Below are 18,091 nucleotides of genomic sequence, written 5' to 3'. Positions count from 1 at the left end.
AAGTAAACACCTGATATAGTAACAAGTGGAGGTGGCAAAAGTACAGACATTGTGTCCTTATGAATCAGAATCAGAATACTTTATTAGTCCCTAAGGAAATGATGCTGTAAGTAAGTAGGTGTGCCGATACCCTGTTTGTATTTCTGCCATCCAAAACTTATTTCTTTATCAAGAGAATAGAATAATCCTTTAATTGTCCGACAAGGGGAAATTTGGTTGTAACAGCAGCCAGAAAGACACATATACAAACAAACAGTACACAGGACACAGAACAGAAACATACACAATTTTTCTTACATATTTACATTAAGGACAATGGTTACTATAAACAGAGTGCTGTACGGTTATTAAATTAAATAAAAATAACTACAGATAAGAGGCAAACCAGGTTGTAGTGCGAATCGTTTGATTAAATTATTGCAGTTACAGCGCAGATGCAAACATCTATGTTTGTTGGGAGCAGTTCTGATTGTACAGTCTGACAGCTGCAGGGAGGAAGGACCTGCGGAAACGCTCCTTCATGCATCGAGGATGCAGCAGTCTCTCACTGAAGGAGCTCTGCAGTTCAGCAACATTTACATGCATGGAGTGGGAGACTCTCCATCAGAGATGTTATTTTGGCCAGAGTCCTTCTGTCTCCCACCACCTGCACTGGGTCCAGGGTGCATCCCAGAACAGAGCTGGCCTTCCTGATGAGTTTATCCAACCTCTTCCTCTCAGCTGCCGATAAACTGCTGCTCCAACATACAACACTGTAAAAAATGACAGATGCCACCACAGAGTCATAGAAGGTCTTTAAAAGCGCTCCCTGGACTCCAAATGACCTCAGCCGCCTCAGCAGGTAGAGTCTGCTCTGGCCCTTCCTGTAAAGAGCATCAGTGTTGTGGCTCCAGTCCAGTTTATTATTCAGGTGAACACCCAGGTACCTATAAGAGTCCACTATCTCAATGTCCACTCCCTGGATGTTCACCGGTGTCAGTGTGGTGGGTCTGCGTCTCCGGAAGTCCACCACCAACTCCTTGGTTTTCCCGGCGTTGATCAGCAGGTGGTTCTGCTGACACCAGTCCACAAAGTCCAGAGTCCACTGTCTGTACTCTGAGTCGTCCTCACCTGTGATGAGGCCAACTATGGCAGAGTCGTCAGAGAACTTCTGTAGGTGGCAGCGTGGGGAGTTGATGGAGAAGTCTGCAGTGTAGAGGGTGAAGAGGAACGGTGCCAGCATAGTTCCCTGTGGGGCCCCCGTACTGCAGACCAGCATATCAGAGACACAGCCCTGTGTCCTCACATAATGTGGACGTTCTGTGAGGTAGTCCAGTATCCACTGGGACATGTGGTGGTCCACTCCTGATAGCTCCAGCTTGTCTCTCAGAAGTCGTGGCTGGATGGTGTTAAAAGCACTGGAGAAATCAAAAAACATGATCCTCACAGTGCTTCCAGGCTTCTCCAGGTGAATCAGAGCTCGGTGCAGGAGGAAACAATAGCCACTTTGGACAAAATAACTCATCTCAGCTTAGGGGCATCTGGTGTGTCAAATGTTCATTAGAAATTCATACAAGCCTTTCTTTAAAGGTATCTATTTATTAGGGGTGCAACGATACACAAAATTCACGGTTCGGTTCGTTTCGATACTTTGGTGTCACGGTTCGATATTTTTTCGATACAAAAAAAATGTTCATGCCTTTTTAATTTGTCATTTATTAAAATTATAAATATATATTTTAACTCAAAAGTACAGTTTTTAAATTTAACCCTAACCCTTGTGCGTGTTTTTTATTTTGACAGCGAATGCGCACCTGCGGACCACTTATGTGCAGCCCTGGTTATTTAGCTCATCATATGGGAGCCACAGAAATTATTTTGTCCATGAAACCATAAAGCTGCACTTTCTTTTTGCCTTATAGTCTGATTTGTCATAACTTCTCCGTTTTGTGGTAAGCTTTTCTTTGGCTGTCACTTCTTCACCCTGACCTGTCTTATTTGGCTCAGCAGAACTGAAATATATATCTGTCTGTGAAGGTTCTCAGTCATCCAGGTCATCGTAGTCAAATATAAATCCTGCTGCTTTTACACACGCACTCACATAAGCTCAGCGATTCTCTGCGCGATCAACCTCTCACATGTTTAAGCTGCGGGAGATTTCACTTGTCATGTTTGCATAGTAAGCTAACGATTAATAAGACGATGTCAGAGGAATTGGTGCACAAATTATCATCACTCACAGATCAGTGCTGTCGCTCTCTATACACAGTTCGCACGATTGCAAAGTGAAAGCAAAAAAACAAGCGCAAATTCAAACGCAATTTCAATATGTCACATATTGACAGTGGCTCACCGATGCCAATGACATAATTACCCAGCTACATTTCTGAAAGAATGCAAAAGCATTGACATATATTTTTCCTTCCTACAATAGCCCGACGGGCAGGGAAGAGATAGATTCTGGTAGCTGAAAAAAATCGCTGGCCCCGGGACGTCGGGCTAGCGATATTGCAAGCCCTGTATCTGATTGAGGAATCATCATCTTTGGAAAAGAGAGTTTATTACAGAGAAATGGCTCTTTCCAAAATAAAAGCTATACTATCCGCTTCTTCTGGGCTATATTCTCAGCAGCATAAGGAGAATCATGTGCTAACAGCTGTCTAAATGACTCGGCTAAAGTTAGTAGCATGCTTGTTGTTTTTGTCTTTGCACTAGGATGATGTCGGCGTAAATGTGCAGTCATATTCGTTGTGTTCCCACTAGTGCTTTCAGGTTAATCTCGTTGAAATGACCTTAACGCCACAACACGGCAAATCTCCGTTAACGAGTTACCGCCGATCGCTCCGTGCATGGGGCTAGACGGCCAACACGTTAACGAGCTAACTGCGCTAACACACTAGTTCCCACCCATGTAATTGAGCATTGCATGGCACATCCAACATACTGTTTTACTTTAGTCCATGACTCGCTTACCTTCAGGGTCATACGTCACATGAAAACCAAAATAATTCCAAACGCCAGATCTGAATGAGGGTGGGGGATGTCCATGTTGCAAGGAGAGCTTAACTTCTGTCTCGCTAGCTTGCCCTGCGCTCTTCCTTCTGACGATGCTGTCTGTGTTGAGCGCTCAGTGGATCTGCGCTCAACAGTGCAGCCTAGGCGGAGTAGTCGAACGCAGATTCACTGAGCACTCAACACTGACAGCATCGTCAGAAGGAAAGTTGATAAAATAAATTACAAATGTTGTATTGTTCGATACATATGCGTACCGAACCGAAAGCACTGTATCGAACGGTTCAATATCGATACGAATATCGTTGCACCCCTACTATTTATGTAACCTTTATTAAACTGTAATCAAAGTAAATAAAGACTAATTTCGACTAAACACAAACTTTCCTCAAAACATTATCACATTTTCTCACAATAGACAGTAACTTTACATGAACAAAGGGAAGCTTCCACATTCAAACTGCACCTAGTCTTCACAGAAACAGTGTTGAGCTGTACGACCAGCCCTTCCAGAGAACTGGCTCGCAGCCTGTTACTGCCAGCCCACTGACTTCTTTATAACTAGAAACCTTTTGCATGTTTCCAGGTGTCCTTCCACTTTTATTTTTTATAATTATATTCATTTGCATACATATGTCACTGCTGACACGAGATGGTAAAGAGCACCACTATGGCTGAGTGATATCAGGAAAATCTATTTTTGGGTATATCACGATACACAATATATATCACGATATGTTTAAATAACCTCCCAAACTATATAGTACTTCAAATTGCACTGGTATACTCATTCAAATTGACCATTCAATATTTTTTTCTACTTTGAATTGAAAAATCTGAACGAACTGAAATGTTTTTGTTTTTTTTTATGTAAGTTGCACACAGAGGTTTTTCCACAAATGACAATACTGTCACAGTAAGTCTCTTTCTGTGGTCAGTAGTAGACCTTTATCAACCAAAAGATCATAGCAACAAAAAAGTCCATCAAAAATTATTCATGAGACAAAACAAAGAAACAAACAAAAAACCAAGTGAAAGTAAAAATGTGCTTTTAACCCTTCAAGGTCCAAAACAGCAATGGAAAAATGATTTTCTTGCATTTCTTATTGACTTGGGTAAGTAATAACCACAACCAATCATTTTGTTTTTCAATAGACCCTATAGTTTTTAAAATATTGAGCTCTACCTCTTCCTCCCATATGCTAATTATATACAGGGATGAGTGATGGGCATGGAATGGTGATCTTTGCATTGGACTCTTTGCTCCACCATTTGACCGATGAAAGAGGCATGAACCCACAGGCATTAAGAAGGTTGACACATTTGTTGTCAAATCATTTTACTGCAATCAGACCTTCATCAGACCTGTAATCACTGCTCCATTGCCCTTCTTCATCAGGGGAGCTCCACCAGTGCAGTTTGATCACACAGTACTAATGCACCTGACACAAAGGAATTGTTCAAGTTCTGGACCAAGCTGAAACTTGTGAAGAGCTGAGGTTCTTTTATGGGTTTCAAAAGTGTTTTTTACAACTTTGGCCTAGAGGTAGCTTCTGTTCCTTTGCACGGAGGGGAGCATTGAAGAATGTAGATCCCCGTTGATACAGCAGCAAGTCGTGAATGTTGCGAGATGAACTTGGTTGGCAGAACAATTTAAAGCCCTTCTCATCTGGTTTGTTGGCAATATACTGGTGCCAGCCCTGTTGGCTTCATATGAAACCATGACCTCAAACACACTGTGGTTGAAGGTGGATGGTATCATGAGACACCAGTCACGAATCCGCCACAGGACCATGTGATTTTTAGCCATGTAATTGCCATATAGTACTTGTTGAACATGAAATTATAATTTTGACAACTTAGTAATATTAATTTTCCAGCTACTGTAAATTGGTTAAAAGGTGATTAGTTGTGATATTTGTGATTTCCACATGCTACTCTTGATTACATTTTACTCAGAAAGTTACAAAAATTATTTACTGAGGAAATTATTTCAGCATATTCTTGCTGTGCTAACACTTAATGTGATTTATCAACAGCAATTGATCACATACTAAACAGATGTGACCTGTAAGTCCTCTAACACTATATCAGAAAATGATACCTTCCTACTTTAGTTTCATCAAAAACACTCAAAATATGTTGGATGGTTTTTTGTTTCTGACTTCCTGGTTGGGAGAGGGATAAGAAGAACCAACCGTTTGCATCCACAGTGCCCTCTGGTGGAATTTATTGGCATTACAGATGTAAACCAGTCGGTAGAAAAGACTGAATAAGTTAGGTCAATTTCAGTGAAAGCCTCAGTTAGACATAGGGCCTGAAAATGTACTCTACCAATTGGTTGAGCAGAATACTAAAGGGTTAAAAATATATATAATTGTAAAATTTAACAAATGTGATGACCTTAAATTACAGAAGCAAAAGTCTAGATAGTGACTATAAAAACAACTGACCAAGAACAGTCACAGGTGTCACAGTTGGTTTATTCAACGTTTTCTGTGGGGAGACGTTTAAAACATTCCTAATTTTGCAGCGGAATAAATTTGTTTGTTGCAATTTTTGCAAATGAACACATTTTATTTGACCTCTTTGTGAAATCCAAATGACAACGTGTCTCATTCCCTCGCTCGTCTGTCGCCATATTATTCCCTATCTGGTAGTATATAAACACATGCTGAGCGCAGTGCACCGGGTAGACAATTTTTTTAGAAAACCAATGACTTACTTGTGGGGTGTAGGAGAAAAAAAAACTCAGTGAATTTCATACAGACAGTTTAGTACTTCGATGGCAAATACTCGATGTATATTTTCTATGCTGTGGTGTGCTGGGGGAGCAGCACAGCAAAGAAGGACTCATCCAGGCTGGAGAAACTGATCAGGAAGGCTAGCTCTGTGGTCGGCATGAAGCTGGACACTCTGGTGTCAGTGGCAGAGAAAAGGAGACTAAAAAAAACTGCTGGACATTATGGACAATGCTGGGCATCCTCTGCACACGGCCATTAACAACCAGAAGAGTCTGTTCAGTGACAGGTTGCTTCTCCCAAAGACAAGAACCAACAGACTTAAAAACTCCTTTGTCCCACACGCCATCAGACTGTTTAACTGATGGCGTTAAAGGGAGGGAGGGGAAACAGGAGGACAAAGGAGGGGGGAACAACTAAGCTGTAGTGCCTCTTCACTTCACTGTGCAATACTTTTGTTAATAGTCAATGGTGCAATAGACCTCAATACTTGAAATGTGCAATTCACTTGTATTTTTATTTTTATTCCTATTTATTCTATTTATCCCCTTCGTATATTTTATTTATATATGTCTCTGTATTTATATGTGTGTGTGTGTGTGTGTGTGTGTGTGTGTGTGTGTGTGTGTGTGTGTGTGTGTGTGTGTGTGTGTGTGTATAATATTCTGTAACTCTCTAACTTCTGTCGGTGCTGTGCTTTTGGAAATCGAATTTCCCAGAGGAACCCACCCAAGGGATTAATAAAGTTTTATCTTATCTTATCTCTTATCTCTTATACTCGAATGTTACAATAAAGCCTTCTTAACCATTGTATGTGGAAAAACTTGCATTACATCAAGTATACTCAACATATCGCAGACCCCTAAGCACCACTCAAGTTAAATAACCCAACAAGTGTATATTTATTTTTCCTTATTTTAGTGTGGGTTCAATTTTCTATTTTCGAATGAAAGATCTTTACTCAAATAAAAGCAAAAAAGTACAGGCTCTGAAATGTACTTTGAAAAGTAATAAAGTAAAAACTAGCTCCTTGAACAACCTTCTACCACCTATTTTTTTCCAAACCTTACTGAACCTTGTGCTACATTAATGTAATAATAAAATAATCACTGTAGGAATACAAACTTTACTTCAGTCTAAATTTGAATTCTAACAAAGATAACCAGGTAAGTAGAACATGAGCAGAGAAAAAGAAGGAAAATAAAAACTCTTCTGTTGTTTACATTATAGTGGGTTTCTTTGCGTCTAAACAGCAAAGTAAGTAGGGAAGCAGTTAAGGTGTGCACCCGTCCCTGTGCACCAGTCCAACACACTGCTCTTTAGTTTAAACTCATCACAGTAGTGCAGATTTACCTGTTTATCCTGCGCTAACCTGCAGAGGATTTCATGCAGCTTTTAAATAGCAGGTAGCCTACCGCAGCCCCTTTCATAATATGGCAAAAAATAATGTCACATGACGACCTTATTGTAAGCTAAGGGTTGGACTCATCATCAACAAGGAGAAGACCAGAATCCTTAAGATCAAGTCCAATAATAACAACCCAATCACCTTAGTGGGAGTCCTCTGGAGGAAGAACACTCTTTTACCTACCTAGGCAGCATCATCGACCAGCAAGGTTGAACCGATGCAGATGTCAAGGCAAGGATTGGCAAACAAGCGTTGCCTTCGTCCAGCTCAAAAGTTTTGCGAGATCTCGCAAAACAAACTCGGGATCTCGCAAAAGTTTTGCAAAAGTTTACAGCTGTAAAAAGTTAATACGTGACGAGGCAGGAGGAAGCAAAAGAGAACACACTGAACACGAGAGTAGAGACTGTCAAAATAAAACAGGAAACATGCAGACTAAGACACATGGACTTGACACTGGGACCAGGGAAGAAACAGACATGGGAACAGAATCGGGAGACGAAAACAATGACATGACTGGGACACGGAGAGAGGGACAAAGAGGAAACAAGGGACATAGAGGGAGATAATGGGTCGGGGAGCAAGAATTTTCCAACCAAAAATCATCACTCCAATAACCGTCAATAGGCGATGTATTCACGCATGAGACTTTTGATGGGCGGAGCAGTGTAAACATGCACAAACTGAATTGCGTTTAGAACACAGAAGACGTCCAAACATGGACGAACTAATTGCCAAATTGTACACTGGAGGAGAAGGCATAGATAGAAGTGGACTGTTACCTTAGCGAGGAGGTTGTAGACGGAGAAGACAATCCACTGGTTTGGTGGAAAATGCATGAAAAACGTTCCCCATTGATGCCACACATGACACGGAAATATCTGTGTATACAAGCCACAAGCACACCTTCAGAACACGTTTTCAGCACTGCTGGTAATATTGTTATCACTGCTAAAACCTGTTAAAGTAAACAGGCTTGTTTTCCTGTCAAAGAGTTTATAAGTTTTGTTTGTAGGGAATATTTTCATTCATTCATTTATTTATTTATTTGAGATGCGCCAAATCGCACAAATTTTTTTTTTTATATTCACTGGAAGAGACATTTTGATTTTTAACTTATTTGTTGTTTGGTCGAGTGTGTAAGACAGATAAACACTGGAACGGCCAGTAAACACCATTATAGTGGAAAAAAGAAGCCAGTTTCTCATTGTTTCCCTCCCCACCATTGTGGTTTTTTTATTTAAATAAAATGTTTTTGGGTTTTTTTCTGAACATAGGCTACTGCCGTTCTTTCTTTCTGTTATGAGTTTCAGTAAATGAATCACTGCTGTATTTGGGCACACTCTGAGGAGGGTGCATTTGCTCGCAGCTAAAGGAGGGTGCCATTAAAACAGCGCTATTATTTATTATTATTATTTATTATCTGCTTCTGTTAACTTCATTGAATTGAATAGCCTTTATTGTCATTGTACAAGGTACAACGAAATTGGAGTGCCACTCCCTTGGTGCAAAATGCAATAATAACTATAAACATAAAATATAAAAAGTACCGAAGTACTCAAACAATAGTAAGTACGATATACACAGAATAGCAGCATTCATTTAATGATAGTATGAACAGCAGCATAATATAGTGACAGTGGCAAGTATGGTATAGTTAAGCAGGTTCAATTGTTTTGTGCTTATTTACTACGGTGATAGCTCTGGGAAAGAAGCTATCCTTGAATCTGTTTGTCCTGGTTTTATGTGACCTGTACCGTCGGCCTGACGGTAATAGTTCAAACAGTTGATTACTAGGGTGAGAGTAGTCCTTAATGATATTGCCAGCTCTGCTGAGGTACTGAGAGTTTGCAATGGCCTCCAGGCTGGGCAGAGAGCAGCCAGTGATCTTCTGGGCTGTGTTGATGAGCCTCTGCAGTACTTTCCTATCTGCAACTGAGCACCCTGCATACCATGTTGTTATGCCGTACGTTAGGATGCTCTCTATGGTGGCTCTATAGAATGTCACCAGCAGCCTCTCCTCCAGGTTGTTCCTCCTGAGCACTCTCAAAAAATGGAGACGCTGCTGGGCCTTTTTTACCACTGCCGTGGTATTTGCAGTCCAGGAGAGGTCATCAGCCAACATTATTAGCAAAATTACTCATGGGCAAATAAATAAAAAAATCTCCCTTGTAAAAACGATTGACAATAACCTCAGCCTATAGACTCAGATAGTCGATATATCGCCAACCTTACCGGGGTGAAGATACATGAACTGACATGACAAACAGGGGAGCCATGGAAGGAAACACAAGGAGGGGAACACGTAAACACAAGAGGGAAAAAAAGACAAGGACACACACAAACACAAAGAGAGGGACACAGAGGACAAAGGGGAACCTAAGAAACAAATGATCACAAGCAACCTCAGAGACATAGTAAGAATGATCTCAGAACTAACTAGTTAAACTTAAATTATAATAATACCAAAACACTCACAAAAATAGAATACAAATACACCGAGTCCAAAAACCAAGAGCAAAAGTCCAAGAACATGGTAAAAAACAGTTCTGAAGGCTGGCCGTGATCTAAGGAAACTGAGTGCAAAACAAAACGGTTCAGGTGGCTGGCCAAGTGACCAATGGAAGGGATGGAGCAGGTCCGGAGGCCGACCACGGGGATCCATACAAAGTAGTGTATTTCCAATTATACCTTCCTAATGAATAGGAATAGGACTTTCCTAATGAAAAGTCATCAGACTAATTGTTGTTATTGTTTAATTATGAAGAATTATCAAACAATAAATACAAAACTTGAAAAGTCAATACCAAAATTTTAAAATATTAAATTAACAATCACTAACTAGTATGACTGAAAATATTATAGCTGAGAAACATTTTATAGACGCAAATTATTATCTAACTGCATTGTGTATGAAATGTTTTTCAGTATTTAAACAGCGGTGTTTCGCATATAACTATGACAGGCGGAAGAAGAAGTAGTTCCCAGCAATCGACACAATGGTCCTGATAATCAACTGCAAATTTCCCCTAAATTGATAAAATGAGGATATTTTAATATGAAAATCAATTCCAGAGGATAAATATCTGTTATTGGAGGAATCCATATGTCAGTATCGATCCGCACACCACTACTGTTTTTCAACCACTTGTAGTCATGTCATCAACGCTTGAAAAAACAATTGCGCATCTACAGCGTTATGTACGGTTTAATATGAGGTCGCTATTCATGGTGCCTTCAGGTGCACCTCGTAAGTTCATCAATCTGTACACCCAAAGACATAAGGTTGTTGTTTTGGATTAATTTTCCTTTGTTTGGATAAACATACCTTTAATGACTTTGTTACTCTTTTTGATGCCATGTTGTATATAATTCAAAACTTCTGAAAGTTTCATCTCAAAACAAGTCTACTTTTGTAATTCAACAAATCCTATAATATTTTTTTTATTTAACACATTACCAAGACCCTTGTGATAGCTTTCATGTTTCACTTTTAGAAGCTACCTTATTGTTATGATTTCAGCACTGAATTATATAAAACAACGCATCAAGAACAACAAAGTTATTAAAGACACGTGTTTATCCCAACAACGGGAACATATTGACCCCAAAAAGCCTTTTAAACAGCCTTATGTCCTTGGGAGTAGAGATGGCTGAATTTACGAGGTGCACCTAAAGGCGAAACGAATAGCGACCGCATATGAACCGTACCTAACGTCTGTACGTGCGCCAATGTTTTCCAAGCGTGGATAGCGTCATCGCGGTAAAGATGTGGGGAATTCCCGTGATTTAAACATCAACACATAAACCTAAGACTAGACATCAGATTGTATTACCATTGAACAGCGTCAGGCTAGTTGTGTCACCTTTCTCAAGTCTTTATGCTAAACTAAGCTCATTAGCTGTTGGCTGTTTTCATGAATGTTAAAAATATGTTTTGTTTCGTTTTGTTTTTTTGTTTTTTTTGTTGTGTTCCTATAAAACAGAAAAGCATATTTCACAAAATGTCTAAAAGATCTAAAATTGGAAGTCCTGCTTATGGCCGTTATAGTACTGTCCCGTCTTAGCTATGACCAATTTCCATTTTTCTTTAAAGGGACGGTCCCATTAAGGTACTGTTGCTGTCATGGTAATGGTAGCTATGGATGTGAGGGATTTGTATATGAAACAATAAATCTTTGCTGCCCTCACTGGTAGTCACCTACCACTATAAGGACTTGCATAGAAGGCTGCTGGTAACAGCTAGCATTGCTAATGTTGGGCATAATGAGTGTTTTTGTTAATTTTAGATTAGCTGATTAGTATAATTTGTAAGGCATGATTAAAGCTTCAAGACACGCGGGTTCATCGTCGACATGTTTGTTGGGAACTCAGTATGTCTTATCTCTGGTGTAATATTGGGAGCGTACTTTTTTGTTGTTTTTTTAATTTTTCGCATAATGTCACGTGTCATTTCTCTTCACAGTTTATCGTGCCAGCGCTGTTCCTGCTCTCTGGTTCACTCTGTGGTGCCTCAGTGGTGGATCCTGTTCCCACCTTTGACCACCGAGACCCGGTAACCGGAGAAATCCTCAAATGTCCCAAGTGTCCACCGGGCACGTTCATGTCTGCTCATTGCACTGCCACCACACCCACACAGTGTCAGCCGTGCAAAAATGGCCACTTCACCGATCTGTGGAACTACCTGCCCAGGTGTCTGTACTGCAACGACCTTTGCACAGGTAACCTGGAGGTGGAAACAGAGTGCTCCCCGACAACCAACAGGATCTGTCGGTGCAAAGAAGGTTTTTACTCGGCTGATGACTTCTGTATCCAGCACACAGAGTGTGGCCCTGGATACGGGGTTCAAACTAAAGGTACAGTATTCATTTAATAAATATGAACTACTAAACCATCCATCCATCTTCTTCTGTTTATCCAAAACATCAGTATGTCTAACTCACTTTACACTTCCAATGAATGTAGTGACCTGAAGTCCTCTGTTGTCCTCTCTTAGGTACACAGCAGACAAACACCGTTTGTGAAACGTGTCCAGAGGGATATTTTTCCAGCTCATCTTCTGCAGTGGATTTGTGTGTAAAACATCAGGAGTGCTCCAGCGGGCAGAGCATACTCCTCACTGGCTCAGCCTATTCTGACACCGTGTGTGGCACCTGTGAGAGTCTTGCAAACGGAGGTATGTTATTAATGTTATCTGCCAAAAACAAAATATTTTTTAATGCAACCAAATTTACAAAGTTATTTCAAACTTTCTCAGGTGAGACTCTCAGGACATTCCTCTCAGGATTCTTCCATGCACACAGGATGCGTGTAGGAAAAATCAAGAAGTTTGTTTCCAAGTGAGCACACTCTTTGTCTGTTTGATTATTCTCCAGCACTCCTTCACCTCTAAATTCAAAAAAGATGCCAATTAAACCATTGTCTCCTTGCAACAGATACATTCTTACCTCGTCGGAAGAGAGGTCCAGTCTCCCCAAACAGAGAGAGCCTCTCATGGATCACATCATAGACTGGCTGGCAAAGGCTCCGGAGGAAAAGCTGAGGAAGATTCCCGACATGCTAACAGCTTCAGATCTTAACTCCATGGCAGAAAAACTAAAGAAGAGACTCCATGAGATTAAGCAGCAGAACCCAAACTGCAGCTTAACAATAGATGAAGTAAACAATGCTCTCTAGTCTGCAGTCCGTTACACATTTATAAAAACTGTATACCTGTTTTACAAAGTTATGTGATAAAGCAGAATGTTCTTTGTATCGTTTGTCATTTTATAAGTATATATGTACTCATAAAATGACTCAAGTTTATAAAGTATATATGTACTCTATAAACTTGAGTTTCCATTGCTAAAGCTACTGTTTGTATATGCTGTACTTAACTTCAGATGGTATAGTTTCTGGGAATCAGAGATTTGGTGGTGGAAAGAGGAAGTTCAGGAAAGTATTTGAAGGAAGAGGTTTGCAAAGATTAAGATTATGAAAGCAGACAGGAATACTGAGAGACTACGCATGAAGGAGAAGAGGACTGGAGAGATTGGGCTGGAAATGATTTGCAGCAGGTTTTGACGGTTAAGGATAAATATATGATAAGAAGTGAAGAGTGTGTTGCAAATGAGAGAGAACAGATGAAATAAAGACAGTGATTTAGGAAGTGCAAGTAAAGAGGAAGTATGGGCAGCTATGAAGAGTCTAACTGTGACCGGTCAGCCTTCCAAAAACTGTTAACTACATGTAACTTATGATTTAGCAAGGGTGGAAGAAATCAGAAAGAGGACAAATACTTTTTTACAGCACTCTACCTGATTCTCCAAATTGTTTGACACAATCTCAAAAAGCTGAAATATTCAAATTTCAACTATAGTTCAACTATAGTTTACTAAAAAAAAGTGCTGCAAAACTCCACTTTCATATATATATATATATATATATATATATATATATATATATATATATATGAATCCAACATAGTGCAACCACTACAGCAATCTGTACTGTCAACGAGCTACCACATGGTGTCGCCCTCACTCCGTTTATATTACTGTTGGAAAAACCACTTCCTACAAATTAAATCTTTCACACAATAAAATGTAGCCTGCCACTCTTGACGTATGCTATAGCTGTTTTTCCTCAAAAGACTCTAACAACCATCAAACAAAGCTTTAATATATTTTTTATGTACTTCCAAGCGATATATATACATAATCTCTAAAGCTAACGAAGCTGTGCGCTTTAGCTACTTCTGCATCGGGAGTCTTGTGTGTCAGATGTTAAACATGGGGATTGGCACCGCTAGAGGTCCCAGTCTTCCAGGAGCTGGTGCTGTAGTCTCATTAATATCGGTCTGACACCACCAGCGCCGCCGCCCCCTCCTGCCACGCCATGCCGGTGTTCTGGGAATCGCATCGGCTCCCAGGCTGTCGCATCACCGACCGGGGAGGGGCCCCGTTTCCCACCATTGGCTGGTAGCCTACTGTAGCCCATTACCGACAGCTTTACGGTAGAGTGTGTGTGTGAGAGCGTGTAAGCGGTGGTCTTTTTATCTCGGCCAGGCGCTCAGGCTGCAGGGTTTCAGCATGATTTTAAAAGGACTCTAGCTGATTTTCCCTCCCTAGCATCAGCCTTTACCTCACCACTCTCCAAACTGAAAAGGGATGCGCCTAAACACAAGCGGATACATTGTCCGGACACTGCGAGAGAAGAGGAGCATGTAACCGGGAGAATCCCAGCAGCAGCAGCGGCGGCGGAGGAACCACCTGACTCTTTCCTCTTTTTCCGCTCACGATTTCCCCTCATAATTTAAGGCTTCTCGATGCGCTGAGCCAGTTCAAAAGGGAAGTGAACAACAGCAGAGTTCACAAGAAATGGAAGAAGCATGAAAAAAATCAATAAATGTACAATATGAAAATTACAGGCTGTGACTGCAGTGGACACTTCATTGTTTAACACTCAGTTTCACTTCAGCTCTGTGGATGTTAGAAGTTCGCTCTCCTGTGCCGCTGGCTGATGGACCAGCAGAAGTACAAGCAAGAGTAACCCACAGACCGGTTGAACCACATATTTTATGCACTGGCTCAATCAATAACAAACACTCAGTTGGTTGGCTGACCTTTGTGAATGACAGTAACACTATTAAGACTTTGTTTAATGCTTGCAGTTGCCATATTTCGCTGGTATACACTTCCTTCTGATGTTTTCGTGCAGTGCACAGCAATATGTGACCTCAATACATCACCTGTTTAATGGTTTCATAGAAAGAGCCACATCTGTTTTTCTTTCTTCCTTTTTTTTGTGTAATATATTTACTGATGCTGTCTGGATTTCTAACCTGGTATCCCCTAATACTGTGATACAGCTTAAGCCTAGTGCCCAGCGCTGAGTTTGCGTGTGTTATTACTACCAGCTGATGTTATCTTGTCGCTCCAGAGGGAAACCACGGGTAATGCCAACCCCCCTCCCTCCTCCCTTTGATTGCTCTGCCTTTGTCTGTGTCGGTCCTTACTGTATTCCTGTTAGAGGGTTTCCACTCTGATTTTTTTTTGTTACCTTGGTTGTAAAAATGGCACTCTCACCTCCTCTGCTCTCTCTTTTTTTTCATGTGATTCACTGTCTCACTCTTTAATCTCAGTGGTCTACAGTGATATCCGATTTGCCCACAAACTGGCTCACAATCAAATAGCCACACACACACACACACACACACACACACACACACACACACACACACCCAACCTCCTCATTGTGTCTGGCTGGCATGCTGATGAATGAATGAGCCCCTGTGGTTCCTCCTTATCTCTGTAACCTAAACACGGACACAGCTCATAGAGGATGGTGTGCAGGCTGTGGCACTGCTCTAAGGGGTGACCCGTGTTATTCCCATGTGTTAAGCTATAAAACCATGATACATATCCTGGACCTGGAAATTAGAGTATAATCCTAATCTGAAAGCATAGTCATTTAATCCCTGTGCCTGGCCCTTTGAGTGCTTGATCAGTCTCAGATATGTTGTGTTAGCAGGTTAGCAGCATTTTAAACTTGTTAGGGACAGAAGCTGCACACAGAAGTGATCTATGGTGCCTGATTCAATATGCAAAAATGCTTTTTTGGGTTTAGTCTGGAGACTAATATGTCAACTGCTGCATGGATTTTCTTTTTTGCTGTGATGTGTGCTGTGATACATTTCCATTGCTCAAGCTTACATGGTCTTCTATTCATTATTTAAGACCTTGTGCATATATGCTGACAGCTTCTTGTCTGACTAAAAGAAAAAAAAAATCAGCAGTAACACTGAAAATAGAATAAAGCTTGAAATGTAACATAATCAGACTCCACAGTTATTGATGCCTCGGCTCATTGCAGCTGTGGTCTGACGAGACCAGCCAATCAAATCTGTTCAGGGAAGTAGCACTGTCAGCCACCTTTGTTCCTCACTGCGCTCATCTCTCCAGCAGTAAAACGCAGAATGATGAACAGGCAGTGATAAAAGAAAATTGATGTCTCTCGTTCAGTTCTCTTCATGGCTGCTGGTGTAGTGTGGGAGGGATATGCACTGCAGGATGGTTTCATTCATAATCGGAACACGGTGCATTATTAGCCATTTGAGCTGTCTCCATTATTATTGTGCAGTGTTTGGCATGCTTCCCTAAATTATATAAGTGAGCATAAAGATACTGATGTCTTTGCTTATCTGGCTGCTGCTACCTTTTGCAAAATTACAGCAGTTCTAAGGTTTATTTAGATGTACACAGGCAGTGTTATTTTTCTCAACTGGGGTTGCAGACAGAAGACCAAACTGTACATAATCATGTCACCTATTTTATAACCAATGCTGTACTAGGAAAAGGTACTACATACTGGCGTTGTGCTGTGGTTTTGGCATAGCGTGAGTCTGCAGACGTTAGAGGAGCAGACCTCAGCTGCACCGTCAGCAGCTTATCTTAGCTGTGGAGAATCAATATAAAATAAATGATTTCTCTGCCTGAATATAGAATGGTTAGGGGAGCCTTTTCTGGAGCCAATTTAGGTTCAACTCGACCTCTACGCAAATCCCACCGGTGATTACTTCTGTGTTAGTCCGACTGAGTCTTCCTACTCTATCAGTGGAGATAAGGGGTTATCTTTGGCACCAGAGGCTTTTCCCACTGCAGGCATATGGCAGGAACACAGAAGAGCGCGTTTCCTCTGCTGACGAAAATTATCTGTTTGCTTTGTGGATGCTTTAAAATATATAAGTGAAGGGATTTATCAAAATGTGCAAACAAACATATAAATACAGTGTTTAAGGCAAAAGCAGGTTGAAAGTCAACATTTAGTTTGGCAACTTTTATACTTTAACATGACATGAGCTCTCTTAGACAACCTTTCTGTAACTCGTCTTCAGGAATAGTTCTCCAGGCTTTTATAGGGACATTCAAAGTTCTTCATTGAGTATTGGCTGCCTTTTCTTCCATTCTGCTTCCATAATGTTAAGTTCCAAGCTTTAGGGAGGTCAATGGTTATGTTAATGCTTATGGTGTTCCACTGAGTGGCAGTGTGTTTGAGATCATTGTCATGCTGACGAATGAAACCATGCCAATCAGACACTTTCCAAATGGTATTGCATTCTTGATCAAAGTCTAAAGGTACTCTAATGAGTTCCTAATGCCATCAAATTTTTGACAAGTTCCCCAACACTGCAGGCTGAAGTGCAGCCCCAAGCCATGACAGAATTTCCACAATGGCTGTAGACACTAGTTGTTATACCTCTCTCCTGACCTCCTCTTGTACATACTAACAGCTAATTTTAACCAAAAATTTAAATTTTGGGTTCATCACTCCATCAGTCTTGTTGCCACTTATCTTTCAGTCCAGTTTTTTTGTAATTTGGTATACCTGCACCTCTTCTCCTTGTTTCCCTTCCTTAAGAATGGCTCCTTGACAGTGATCTGTAATTAGTGTTATCCCGGTTTTGTCTTTCAGACCTAAAAAATTTGATCCATGTGGGATTACATTTCAGGACAGTCTCTGAAACAAAAACTTTGCAAATAAGTGTAAAATGAGAATTTTTTTTCTTTGTTAAATTTAATTTTAATTTTATAAGCCAGCTGACAACCAACCAGCTGCTATCGCAGCACAGTTTTAGTATTTTAGTGCTGTAATGACCTTACATTAAAGTCACGTTACAAAAATGCAGACAGACTGAACAAACCATAATAGAGAAAGAATCAATCAAGAAATTGTCATGGTTGAAGGAAGCACTATAGAGCGAAAGGCTTAGGCTTCAAATTTTCCAGATTTTTATCTAATTGAACATCCAAATGATGCACAGGAACAAGTCTGATACATCAAGTCCCGATTCCTCAAATTACAGGACCAAACTTGGTCCTCTGCCACCATCACTGTCCCAGATTCCAAAGGGCAGATGTCCTTTGCCCATGTTTACCTACATAATATTAGGCAGGTGGCTCTTCTGTTATGGCTC

At 40.6% G+C, this 18,091-nt stretch overlaps 1 protein-coding gene across 1 annotated transcript; it reads left to right on the top strand.

Moving 5' to 3' along the window:
* The first annotated feature begins 11,463 nt into the window (after positions 1-11,463).
* LOC113032116 (tumor necrosis factor receptor superfamily member 6B-like) lies at positions 11,464-13,079 on the top strand. Its single transcript, XM_026184787.1, has 5 exons — positions 11,464-11,510; positions 11,603-11,993; positions 12,134-12,313; positions 12,395-12,476; positions 12,573-13,079. The coding sequence occupies exons 1-5, from the start codon at positions 11,493-11,495 to the stop codon at positions 12,811-12,813; spliced, it is 912 nt and encodes a 303-aa protein (XP_026040572.1). The 5' UTR covers positions 11,464-11,492; the 3' UTR covers positions 12,814-13,079.
* The last annotated feature ends 5,012 nt before the right edge of the window (positions 13,080-18,091 follow it).

This window comes from Astatotilapia calliptera, chromosome 11 (assembly GCF_900246225.1).
Source record: "Astatotilapia calliptera chromosome 11, fAstCal1.2, whole genome shotgun sequence".
Taxonomy (NCBI): Eukaryota; Metazoa; Chordata; class Actinopteri; order Cichliformes; family Cichlidae; genus Astatotilapia; species Astatotilapia calliptera.
Note: the sequence above shows the minus strand (reverse complement) of the source record. Positions and strands in the feature narration are given on the sequence as shown.